General features: G+C 47.1%; 1 protein-coding gene across 2 annotated transcripts in view; it reads left to right on the forward strand.

Annotated features, from left to right (window-relative positions):
• The window catches only part of EIF4E1B (eukaryotic translation initiation factor 4E family member 1B), a 170,370-nt gene extending 158,559 nt beyond the window's left edge, over nt 1-11,811 (forward strand). For both annotated transcript variants that reach the window (XM_069651476.1, XM_069651477.1), the window contains one exon: nt 11,490-11,811. In XM_069651476.1, the coding sequence (XP_069507577.1) occupies nt 11,490-11,604 (115 nt within the window). In that variant the 3' untranslated portion in view covers nt 11,605-11,811. The remainder of the gene's footprint in view (nt 1-11,489) is intronic.
• The last annotated feature ends 1,011 nt before the right edge of the window (nt 11,812-12,822 follow it).

Consider the following 12,822-nt stretch of genomic DNA (forward strand, 5'->3'; position numbering starts at 1 on the left):
CTTAACTCCACACTGAACAGGCCTTTGATCATTAATTTGTATGACCCTCCTGGTGGGTTGTACACTAAAACTATTAGGAAAACAATTGACTTTTATCAAATTGGTTGGAACAATACCCTGGCAATGTAGTTATTGCCTTTGATTTCAATGCCCATTGTCACTTACCCTCCCTTGATTTTGGAGGGGCAGCCAGTATTGGTGATCCTGACAGTTTGAACCTAACTGGCAAAACTGCAGATTGATTGGGGAAGGTTTTTGATTGAAAATGTACATTTTTATTTATTGGATAATTGTAAGGTGCCTATACAACAAATGGTGTTTCAAGGCGCCATAAGACAAAAAGGCTTGTGAGGCGCGGGGGGGGCGGGAGGGGGGGGTTACCAAGGGAGAAACAGTCCTACATTCAGATCGTGCAAGGGGGGGCAGTGGGGGTGCCGGTCTGCACAACATGCTAATTGCTAGGGTGGGAAGGGAAGTGCAGGGTATAGAGAAGGGTGCAAGTGGAGGGAGGGGGTTGGAAGGAGAGCGACGAGGGCTAGGCGAGTGCTATGGTGAGGCCAGGAGGGCAAGTGCCAGGGATTGCAGGGAGTGAGGGTCCACATGCTAAGTGTGAGGAGGAGGGTGGTGGACTGGGCAGGGGAGGGGGGAGTCTGGTGCCCTAATGCCCTGTAGAACTGGGGAACCAGGCATCCAGGCACTGTGGCAGACAGGGTGGTAGTGGGGGAGAGGAAGATGGAAAAGGAGGGCCTGGCACTTGAGATCCAGCTCAAGCCTGAAAGGAGGGGGAGGGAGACCATTCCAGAGGGAGGCTCCTGCGAAGGAGAAATCTACCCCCACTCTACTTAGAGAATCGTTTGTCTACAGAGATGAAGCTAGAAGACTGAAGGGCTCTAGCAGGGAGGTATTTAGGGATAGTTGGATATGGCGGGGTCCCCACGGTCTTGTAGCCCTCTGGTTGGAGTGTCAAAAGCAGTGACTGAGCTGGCAGTGAACCACATCGCAGTGAGAGCGAGGTCAAAGTCATCAAGGAGACGGACATCGGGAGTGCTTCACAGCAGAGCGAGAGTTGAGGGTAGATGGGTGGAGCTTGTTACCACCTTTTTGAAGGTCTTCGGAGTGGGGGTGTACAGGGAAGTGGTACACCCGTCGGTGGTGGTGATGGGGCAAGAGCGGTGGCGGAAGAAGGAAGTTAATGATGGAAAAGGCCTTTCAAGGAGTAGTTTGGGCTGAGAGCCCTGGGCCCTGAAAGTGCCATTCTGATGGACCTTAAGCAACTAGACGATGAGAAGCATGCCAAGAGTACTTCCCATCTGGTGCCACCATTTATGGGCAATGAAGAGAAATGGGGGAGAGGACAGACCATGTGGGGGGGCCCATAGGCCCAGAGAGGGAGTAACAAAGCAAGTATGTGGCGGTCTGCCTGAAAGAAGCATTGTCGTAGGTGTTTGCAATGGGCAGGCCTGGGTTGGAGACCAGGAGAACTTTTAAAACCGTTTCCTACCAGACTTCGAATAGCAGTTAGAGTAGCTAGGTTAGGTGGAGAGCACCTTGAAGGGAGAGAGCAGAGAGATGTGAAGGGGGAGATGGTGAGACAGTGAAAGTACAATGCACGGAGAAACATCACAATGCACAACAAACTCCCCAGGCAGCCTAGCAGCAAGACAGTTGCATACAAGTAGGGTGCACGAGATGTCCGAGGTTGCCAAAAACAGGCAGCATAACTGAGGGAGTTGGAGGGCAGCTGCTGCTCCTGCGGCACCAGGAGAGGATGCTGGTATGGTTGCACCATCTGTCCAACATCCAATCTAGATTTTCTATTTTTATTTATTGAACATTTGTATGGCGTTTGATCAGTGTTTCCAGGTGCCACCAGACCAAAAAGGGTCGGGGTGGGAAGAACAGGGGGAAAGAAATAACAGTAACAGAATGGTACTACTAGGCCTTGTGACCATTTAGATCGTGCAAGTGCAATATCGGGAAGTGAGGGAGAGGGGTAGAGGAGAGGGGGCCAGGGGAAAGGGCACGTGCTCAGGGAAAGGGGTAAATTAGTGCGAGGGAGGGTGAACCAGACTAGGTTGGTGAGGGAAGGGTGCCAGAGGGCAAGTGCTGGTGGTGGGAGATTGGTTGACGGAGGGCCTGGACCTAGTATGGCTCATGAGGGATACAGGAAACCAGACATACAGGCAGATGAAGCTAGAAGAGATGAGGGAAGTAGAGGAAGGTCTTGAGAAGCTTCCGAAATTTAAGGAGATCTGGCTCAAGACAGAGGGGCAGGAAGGCCATTCCAGATGGAGGCTCCTGCCGAAGATGGATCTCCCTCCCCCCCACTTGAAGCGTTTGACTTGCAGAGAGTTGAAGTTAGAGGACTGAATATTTATAACTGGGAGCTATTTAGTGAAAGAGTGTTGGATGTATTGACGTCCCAGGAAGCCTTATGGATAATGCAGAGGGTCTTGAATTCGATCCTTGCAGCCATTGGGAGCCAATTGAGTGATTTTAAGGGCTGGAGAGATGCGGTCCCTGGGCTTGGACAAGGATCAGTCTTGCAGTACTATTCTGCAATAGCTGAAAAGGGCAGAGGGAGGAAAGGGGTAGATTAAGGAGTAGGCTATTAGTAGCCAAGGTTGGGGAGAACCAGAGCTCTGAAGAAATTGTGTTTCTGGGGGGAAGGTGGGGAAAGGGAGAATGCCTTTGAGGAGGTGAAGCTGAAACTGATTTCTTGATAGCTCAGTGATGTGGGGCGAGGAGGAGATGGGAGTCAAAGATGACCACCAAATGTTATGCCCGACAAGAGGGTGAGGGGAAGGGGGCCCAAGCAGGGGTGGCCAGAGTAGGAGAAAAGAAGGGGGCAGGAGGCCCAACAAGAAGGATCTCAGTCTCTCTGGCATTAAGGCAGAGATCGTTATAAGCACACCATGTCTGAATAGAGGGCAGGCGTCTGGAATGAGGGAGGGAGGACGAGGAGATGGAGTGGAGCTTAAAGGAGAGCTGTCAACAGCATAGCATTGAAAATGAGGGCAGAAGGTGGAGATTAGCTGGCGAGTGTCAAGGTAAATGTTAGAACCACAGTGAGAATAGTCCTGAGGGACGCTGCAGGTAGAGATTGCTGGAGGAGAGGAACAGACCTAGTTGTACTTGGGAGGGCCCGTTAAAGAGGAAGTAGGTCAACCAATCAAGTGCCTGGCCAGTGATGCCAAGGGTTTCATGAAGCTGATTTATGAGGGTGGAGTGGTTGACTGTGTCAAAGGGAGGACCGATCAAAGAGAATGAACAGAAGGGCACTTGGCATCCAGATTAGAGAGCAGGTCATCACAGGTGCTCAGATCAGTTTCCATGCCTCGGGCGGCTTTGAAAACAAGACTGGCCAGATTGTTTTTATTGGCCTCCTTATGTGGGATCAAGTTAGCATATTGGAAATTCATTTCACGGATCTCGGTGATCCCACACTACTTACATGGTCTGAAAACCACACAAAAGGAAGGTTGTGTATACGCTTGTTAACTTAGAAGTCCCCCAACAGGGGAATCTTATTATACGGTCAGACCTAAATATGAAGTTACGTTTTTTTTTTATTTGATTCCGTGCAACAAATGCCAGCGCAGTTAGTGAAACAGAATAATTGTGGTATGATAGCTAAATTGGTGACGCTACATTTTAATGTTGTAAGAGTTTTCAGTCTTGTTTGATGCACAAGAAAGAAAGCCTTTTTGTAGGGCAGCTGCTTGTATCGGGAGATCAACCCTCCTGACCCTGGTGGATCAGGTAAAGCCGTAGCATCCCGCTCTACTCGATGGAAGAACTGGTTGAGGCACTACAAATCTTGCACTTGTAACACTAATTGGAAATAGCCTTTTACCCCGTTAAAAGCAAACCGCAAGAAGTGTTGATTTTGTCACTGAAATCTCTTGGCAGGAAATGAGGCACAGGTATTCAATCGGATTTCAGAATCCACCTGGGTCACGCATATTGGTGAACTCGTCAGCATGGCACAGGTAGAGTCTGCCCTCGTACCCCGCCATTTAAGGTGTCTGAAGGTTTTGAAGTGGATGGAACATCTTGCTCACAGACCTCAAAGGGCCACTTCATCGATGTGTAGATGATTGAGTGATCAGTCTGTAAAGGACTGTAGTATGTGGGGTGAAACTCTAGTAATGTTGGCGATGTCAATGGCTCCCTGCAGTCGACGGTTGTCACAGCTGCAAGTGTGGGTTTTACTCCATTCCTGGAGATTGGAGTGGGGGCAAAGGGAGAAGAGGCCGCTGTGTTCTATCCAAGATGCAATGAGGGAGTACTTTCTCAGTATCAAGACATGGCTCAATCTACTGTTCGGTTTATCTGCTATGTAGTTTGATGGGATTATTTTTGGAGTTGGGAGGTGGTACTAAAGATGTGGTTCTGATATGGGAGGTGTCCTGCAGTTGGGCAGATTCTGGTTTAACTCTGGGTGGTGAAGGCTTTTTGGGAGGGCACTTGGCTGACGATCCTTCAAGAACTGTGATCCTGGTATTGTCCCAAGAATTCCAGAGGTAGCTGCCCACTATAGCGCACACCTGTGCTTATAACCTTCCTGAAGTTTGGCACGCTTGGCAGGGGTGGGGTTGTTCGTCCTTGCGGTATCATTGCCCAAGGCCACAGTAGGCCTGCAGTGCTGTATGCATGATTTAACTGGATCCCTGTTCACCAAAATCCTGTGAAGCTTCTTAAAGGCTGGTGCTATAGGTTAGTCATTCTTAGTATTGCATAATCAAGCACAGGGTGTCTACGAGTATTCAGAGTGGCGAATTCATATTTGTTTTAGATGGCGACAAAATCTAAATGGGAGTTACTTATACATGAGTGGGGCTATCTGGTAAAACCTAGCGTGGTTGTGGCGACCTGGACTATTTTCCTTAGGTGAGCTAGGGCTTCCAAAGAAGGTACTGCAATTGTAAACGATGCAGTATTCCAACCATGGTAGCACTTAATGTGTTTTTGCACAATCTCTTGCTCTGTGCGAGGAATACAAGTGGTAGTGTTTCTTGATTGTAGTACAATGCGGTTTATCTCCTTATTTCTTTAAGACTATAATGTACCTTTTTTATTGCAAAGGCTTGTTGCTCAAGGTATGAAATGCAAACGCCATAGGTTTACAATCTTGGGCTACTTCCTGCATATCATCTGCTCACTTGGTCAGTGATGAAAATGAAGATCTTTTTAGGATGAATCACTGGGCAACTGGCACTTGTATTTGCCAAAGCCTTCAACAATAAAGGCATCATAATTTTGATAATGCAGCACCTGGGTATCCCACTCTATTATTATTCTGAAAAGGCCTTCTCTGGATCCAGCTTGTCCTTCAAATTTTGGACCATCTCTTCCTGATCTTTCTAAGCTTCTTATTTAGTCTCAAGTTTCTTGTGCCTGATAACTATTCTTCCTTATTTTCAAACTGGTGTCTGCCCTCTTCATTCTATTGAAAGGGCTCGCTCGGTCTTATCTGCATGCTACTCTGATCGTTCATCTTTCAATCATATTGGATCAAGCCGCTGTTTTTGATACTGTAAACCATGCGTTAGTTGTGACTTCTCTTTGTATTTGTTTTATATAGCGCCTTAATCCAAGGCGCTTATCTTTTGGTCTCTCTGGATCTGTTCTTTCATGGTTTTATCTGCCTAACTGCGCTTATTCTGTATCTTGGACTGGCAGATTTTCTGACACTTTGCCTCTTCTCCTGGAGGTTCTGTTTTGGGGCCTTTTCTTTACACCTCCCCCTCCTGCGTCCATTTCATTTTTGATATCTCATCACTTCTATGCTGCTACCCAGCTTTTTATTTTCTCCTCTTACACCCTCTATCCAGGATAATCTGTCTTTTTGTCTTAGCTATCCAATCCTGGATGAAGGATCAGTTTTCGGTCTTTAATTCTGCTAAGAGTCCTTTTTCCCCCTGGCTATTACTATCCCTCTATCTCTTGCTTCGATCTCTTTTCCTGTCTTTACTCCCATTCTCTATTACTGCTCATAACATTGGTCTTTATTTTTATTCTGATCTCTCCTTTTCCTATCACATTTCTGTGCTTGCCTGTTGTCATTTTCATCTTTTTCATATCTGCAAGGCCCTTTTTTTAAATTTCAGGCAATTAAACTCTTGATCTTTTATATTTTCGTGTGGTGTTGTACTCCTTTTGGAATCCCTCTTATGTTTGGCTCCTCTTAAATCCATTCTGTTTGTTAGGCTTGCTTTTGCCTCATGACTTTCTTCTCGTTGCTTTCACTTGGCTGGTTGTCCTATCATTCTGGTCTTAAATTGAATTTTATCTATATGGTTTTTAAATCCCTGCATGGTCTTGCTCCTCCCTATCTCCCTCTAGTCTCCTTTTTATCTTCCCTCGTGCGCTCAATCTTTCTCTTCTCTGTCCCGCACCCCCTTGTGCTCAGTCTTGTTTTCATTCCTTTTCTCTAGCGCATTTGCATTGAACACCTTGCCTCTTTCTCTGTGATCAGTTTGTTTTCGGCTCTGATCTTCTCGCATCTGTTACTGCAAGTGATTCTGTACAGTGCTTTGGCATGCAGTCCTTCGTAAATTCAAAATAAACACAAAATGCAAGTAAGCGGGATGAGGAATGAGCGTTTAGTACATAGTAGGTTGAGAACCCAAGTTCTGCATGAGATGCAAAGTGTAACCTTTTTTATGGTTCAAGGCTTTATACTGCACCAAATCACTGTAGCAGGCTCAAAGTTCTCTAGTTGTCTAGAGGGTTGTGTACTATGCCCCCTGCTGGCCAATTATGTTCACATGCTTTCTTATTGCCTAATACACATTCATACTTTTTGGAAGGCAGTTATACAGGTATGCTTACATGGCACCAGTTTGCCTGTAGTCCTACAAAATATGCAATATGGAGATCAAAATAAGATGTAGTTGAGTGGGGAGCCCTGAGCTGTCTTTTTTTACTTTTGTCGCTCATCCTCAGACGGGCTGTGGCCAGACTCAGTCTAGTTGGCTGCACTTTAAGGGATATAGAGGGTGAGGTTTTGGGGAGAACAATAGCAGTATGGCGTTCGTTTTGGGGGTGTTTAAGGTGTTACAGGACTTGGGGAGAACCTTGCAGACCAAGGAGTATGTGGAGCGCAGAGGTGGTTACAAGAATAATAGCTGCACCTTTTACCTGCAGAACATCTCTGGACAGAACCTTCTTTGGTTTAGGGCTTCCACTATGCCAGATTGGTCTCCTGTTGTAGATAACCATTAACCCCTTGCTTTTACTGGGGTCGGAGGGGAAGGGTTTTTCCCCATATTGTACTTTACTCCTTCCTCCACGCCCCCACTAACCCTTTCCTTTAAAGCCACGTATTCCCCCCACTCCTTTGGAGATTGGGCAATCCCACTTTGAAGGGGTTTCTGCTCTGCTCTTTGGTTGCCCCACATTTTAAGAAACCCCATACAGCCCCTAATGAGCTCAAGCTTGGCATTACTGACGCTCCATGCTCTTCCTCTGCACAAATGCGCTATTGTAATCAGTCCGAGCTCACTGGAGCTCTGACCCTACTAGAATTTAATACAAAGTGGCTGGCTACTAGCAGACCCAGCCGTAAGCCTCACCTCATCAAGGGGACTTTACCTACAGGACAACTTTATAATTTTGAACCCTGCTGATTGATGGCTCTGCTCTCTTGAACCTGTGCTGTCACCCAATGGGTAGTCTGCTGGACTGGCTAAGCCTGGAAGATTGTATGCAATCTTGGCTGGCTGACCTTTATGGACGCCCATCAGTCTTAACATGAGTAATTTGACGGAAATACAGCGTCGCGTGGTATGGATACAATCCTTGTCCTACCAGTAGGCTGCATTAGTATTGATCAGTGATCTGTCCCATTTCACGCATTCCTTGGTTGCTGACCATCTGGACTGAAATCAATTGCTGAGCTGGAGCAGAAAGTGGGATTTGTAGCAATCTAGGGATTTGGTGCAATGGAAATCTGTAGTGCACCTATGGCAATCCAGCAAGCTGACGCATCTAGGCGAACAAGGATTTCCAAGTGGCAATGTTAGCCAATAGGTGAACACTGGGGTTAACTATAATGTAAATGTGATTGGGTGTGAGGTACACTAGGACACTGGAGGTACAGGTAATATTTTAAGTGCCCTAACAGTTCACCTGAGGAAGGTCGAAGACTGAAACGTTGTGAACTGTTCATACCACAAAAAAATACACAGGGCAGGAATGTAGTCCCTTGAAGGAATGCCATTCTTAGTAAAGTATGTGGATTAAAATTTAAAAGTAGGACTTGCTGCCTGGTATGCAAATCTAAATTGAAACCGTTTTCCCTGCTCTGCAATGGGCCAAATGGACAAGTCTTCTACTAAACCTGGGATCCACAAACTTTGACGTCAGATGTTCTGGACTACAACTCAAATATCCTCCCTAGAAAAGCGAATGGCGAGGTATTGTTTGAAGTTTTAGTCCAGAACATCTGGGGAATACAGGTTGCAGACTTCTTGACTAGGCTTTAAGGGTTAGTGTTCAGGGGAGAAGATGTGGCACTATGCCTTCTTTCATGCAAGCTTCCAAAGTACGCAGCTCTGCTCATTGTACAAAGTTTCAACACAGTAATGACAAAAGGCATATCTGAGCTCACTGGTCACAGTAGGAGGGTAGACCCAAACTTTGCTCTTCGTGGTAGGTGGCCTCATAAACTGGGCCACACAATTTGGCTTGGGCACCAATGCAAGTGTCCCGCCGTCAAATTGTTAAGGACTGTTTGGGTAATACCTATGCAGGGTTGTTGGGTGAAATGTTTTGCAAATTGTGCATTTTAAATAATCTGTTCAGTAACACTGTCCAAAAGGATCGGCTGCTAGGCGAAGTAACTCTTCAAAACTAGCCCACTTTGGTCAAGAAACTGGCCCAAACTATCAAGTTTGGGCCTGCATGTTAGACATTTCCCCATAACTGTTTATTTCTGCTTGTGAACAGATCGGTGAAAGACGGGCGCACATACCTATGTTCAGTGCATTGAAGGCCTCTGTTCACTTGCAGGGTCTGTGGGCCCTCTCGGCATCCACCAGGACAGAGCCCTGGGGGCCAGTGATGCTTAAAGTCAGAGGCGTTGCTAGGGGGGGGGGGGGGGGCTAAGGGGGCTATAGCCCCTGATCTTTTGGTTGTAGCCCCGGATAGAATCTCAGGAGCTACAGCCAAAAGGCTAGCTAGCCCCAAGTCCCAAAATCTGCATAGCCCCGGGTCTTTTCCAGACCTAGCAACTCCCCTGCTTAAAGTACTGCAATCCTGGGCATCTACTTTGCCTGCTATTGCAAGGACCTCTGGGCACGCTCCTCGACAGCTGTTGCAAATCCCTGTCGTTAACTATATTGCGGATTGCAAGAGGTAAATTCGATTTGTCCATTGAAGGATCAGCGCGGCTTTGGGATATCCGGAAATGGCAGGAGCTAAATGGGGCAAGTCCTTTTGTCAGACAGTCCAGACTGAGCATGCAAGCATCCTGTTTCTGGAAGTACGAAGTGAAGATGAAATTAGGAGACTGGGGCTAGGATGAAAACCATTCTCTGGGGCAAGACTCAAAATATTAGTGCGCCATCTAGTGGGAAAAGAGCTATGTGCAATTGTTAATAGATGGGTTGTACACTGTTTGGTGTGTCCACATTAAACTAATGCACGATGCTGGAGCACTGGTCCTCTTTTGAAGAGGCCTCATAACGTGGACAGTGCTGCCAGAGAACCCTTTGGTGGTCATCCAGCCTAGATGCTTGCCAGCCTTCTGCTGGCTTGGGAGTCCGTTCCACTTGCACCAGATTAACTGTTATATTATGCTGACTGTTTGGCAAGTTACTGCTTGCTTCACTAGGGCTTTAACATTTTGCAAAACTGTTTGACCAACTTGGGCATCAAAGTGCTAATATAAAATATGCAACTCTTGGCTCCCTGATTACCTCTGTTTGCTGTTTACACCTTCCATGCACTGTGCGAATGCTTACCCCCTTCTCACCCCCACCCATCGACAGATTCTGTAAAGTATGGATAGGGTTCTTTGCAGACTTTGTTCAGGGTTGCTGACACCCTCGTAGCCAGGCGCTCCATGGAGTGTTAAGTCTTGGGGAAATCATTGCATGGGTTAGGCATGGACTTGCAACGTCACCGGGTCCTGGTCCCTTGGGATCCATGGGAAGGGTGAGGTGAGAGCTGTCGCGATACTTGCTGTCAGCTGGCTCTGAAACCTCCAGTTCTGCACTCCACTACCAATATGGCCATCCCTTGTTAAGACTGTGTTCCATTGACTACTTGGGACGAAACCAAAATCATTGCATCTCTCGAAGATATCCCGGGATGAGGATTTACAAGAAAGGCATGGCCACTGTTTCTGGGCTTTATATGGTCATCCCTTACAGCGGAGCAGCTTCAACGTGGTCCGTGTCCTACATTGGAGTTAAAGCAGAAAGATGATGTAGCGATCGAACCTGTCCACCATAACCACCTACTCCTCTTTCAGCTCCTCTTCAAAAGAACTTCTTCACTCCCCTCTCCGATACCTTCCCCGTCTCTCTATCACCTCCCTCCGTCGATTATCCTCTCTGCTCTCCTTATCTTTCTTTTCCGGTCTCTACTGTGATTCCCCTCTTTTGTTGCTCACTTCACCTATTACTCTCCCTCTTGATCCTTCCCTATCCCCTCCTCTCCCTTCTTACTTGCAAATTGTTCTAAATTCTGATTGTATAGTTTGATTCACATTTACTGTTTTGCTTCTACAGTTCCATGTTTTATGTATTACTGGTTATGGTTAAGGCGCTATATAAAACAATAAAAATACAACTAGCTTTTCCCTCCTGCTCGTCATGGCTTACTGGACTGGCTCGGATATCCGAAGAAAGGGCGTGGGTTTTGCTGTGATGGGGAGGAGAAGGCTGAATGGTGGGAGTACCTGCATTGTGGGGACCCTCTGTCCTGCACGCTCCTTTGCAGACTAATATTCAGAGGCTCATAATTCCAGCTTGGCAACAACACACACCTAGGTCTTCTCTAGTCGCTTCACCAGCTGCCCTGATGCCATGTTTAGCCTTCATTCCTTTGTGCCACATAGCTGGCAAAACGTCATTGTCTCTGTGCCGTGTTTGGAGACACATGTTTACATGAGGGAGTTGGAGCATGGGTGGGCGTTGGGGTAGTATTTTTGTAAGGGACTTTGGTGACGCTTTCAGCAGAGGTCTTGAGGGTCCTCTCATAGCTTTTCCAAAGCTTGCCCTTAAACTTGAGTCAAGTGCTCATTTAAATCGTCAGCCACTCTGTTGAAGGACACGTCCTTTTGTTGCCTCGTAAGGCAGCAGAGTCCTTCTTTCCAGTCCAGCCTCACTTAGAAGTCCATCCTGGTACTTGGATCTTAATCCTGTTGTAGCGCTGCCCCTTTGCCTTGAGCGTGCCCCCGATCCTTGCTCTTGTTTGTTGCTGGTGGAAGCTATTGTGCATTGAGAATGGTCTGATGGTGTGTTCTTTGTTTACAGGCGAGTGTACAAGGAGCGCCTCGGCTTCTCATCCAAGGTGGTCATAGGATACCAGGCCCACGCAGACACGGCCACCAAAAGCACTTCCATCGCCAAGGCGAAATTTGTGATTTGACCGTTGCTGGTACGAGTGGACTCTTCAAGCTCCTCCAGAAGGGCAGACCTCTGAGTGAGGGGCTGTTCAGATGTTTGATGCAACAGCACGATTGTAGACACGAGTGGGGTGGGGGGAGAATGTTGCATAGAGATGGATGTTGGGATTTCTGGGATCTTCATTACTTGGATGTTTTTGTCTTGAAATAATAAACTCTACACGGCTCTCGCAATGGTCTGGCTGCTTCATTTTAGTTTTGTGGTTTTGGAATTTGACAGGGCGTGCTTCAATGGCCATTGTTGCAGAATCATTTAACAGTTGTCCCTTCGGCCACTATTGGTGGCTGTTGGGGCAAGTGTAGAGCCCAACGGTGTAGTTGTGTGCCAAAGGACCACGGCAAAGCTAATCACTTGAAGGGATGCTTCTTTTAGTTTCCTGCACCTTTCCATACATGTTTGGGGTATGTAAGTATCAGTTGGCGAATCACAAGCTTACCTGTTCCGCTTTGTTCCTATTTGTGACCACTCCTCTAATCTGCCATGTGGCCTTGAGCCTTGCTGCTCATCCTTGTGGGGTATTCGCAGCTAGACGTCAGTTTACCAAATGTGTGTTTGGCGAGGGCCATGACAAGTTGTATGTACGAGGACCTTTTGGGTGCCATGAAGTAGGGGACAAGATGCATTGATGGGTAGAATAACCAAACCAGCAAATAGAAAGTAGGTGCTAGGACAGGGAGGCCACTGGAATGCAGTGAGCACAATTTGCGCTTATTAATTTTGGATTTTTTTTTTTTTATAGGTTAACTTGTATTTGCCTTTCTGTACTTGTGCAGGTGGTTTGTGGTTTGATGCCACCAGACATGTTTGTGCTCCTTAATGGGGATGGCACCGTTTCAGGAAATGTAACCACTTTGTTACAGTGAGGATGGACTGAATGTCCAGGGATCAGGCATGGAAGTGGTGGGGTGAAGAGGAACCTGTGAGCTGGTGCCGGGAGGAGGTGGAACGACGGCCATGGGAGGGCTTGAAGCCTCGATGTGGCTGCATGGGTGGTTGTAGAGAGGGTGCGACTGGTCCAGGGGTAGATTTGAAGGCCTGCAAGAATTTGGGGGATGAATTGTGCATTTCAAGCCAGACCGTTGAGACCTCACCTAGGGTGCATGTATCTAGGAGACGTCAAGTGCTTAAGCTGGAAGGTGTAGGAGTATTAATTTGGAGTATTAAGCCAACGATTACTTTT

This window comes from Ambystoma mexicanum, chromosome 3p (assembly GCF_040938575.1).
Source record: "Ambystoma mexicanum isolate Mex_15411 chromosome 3p, UKY_AmexF1_1, whole genome shotgun sequence".
NCBI lineage: Eukaryota > Metazoa > Chordata > Amphibia > Caudata > Ambystomatidae > Ambystoma > Ambystoma mexicanum.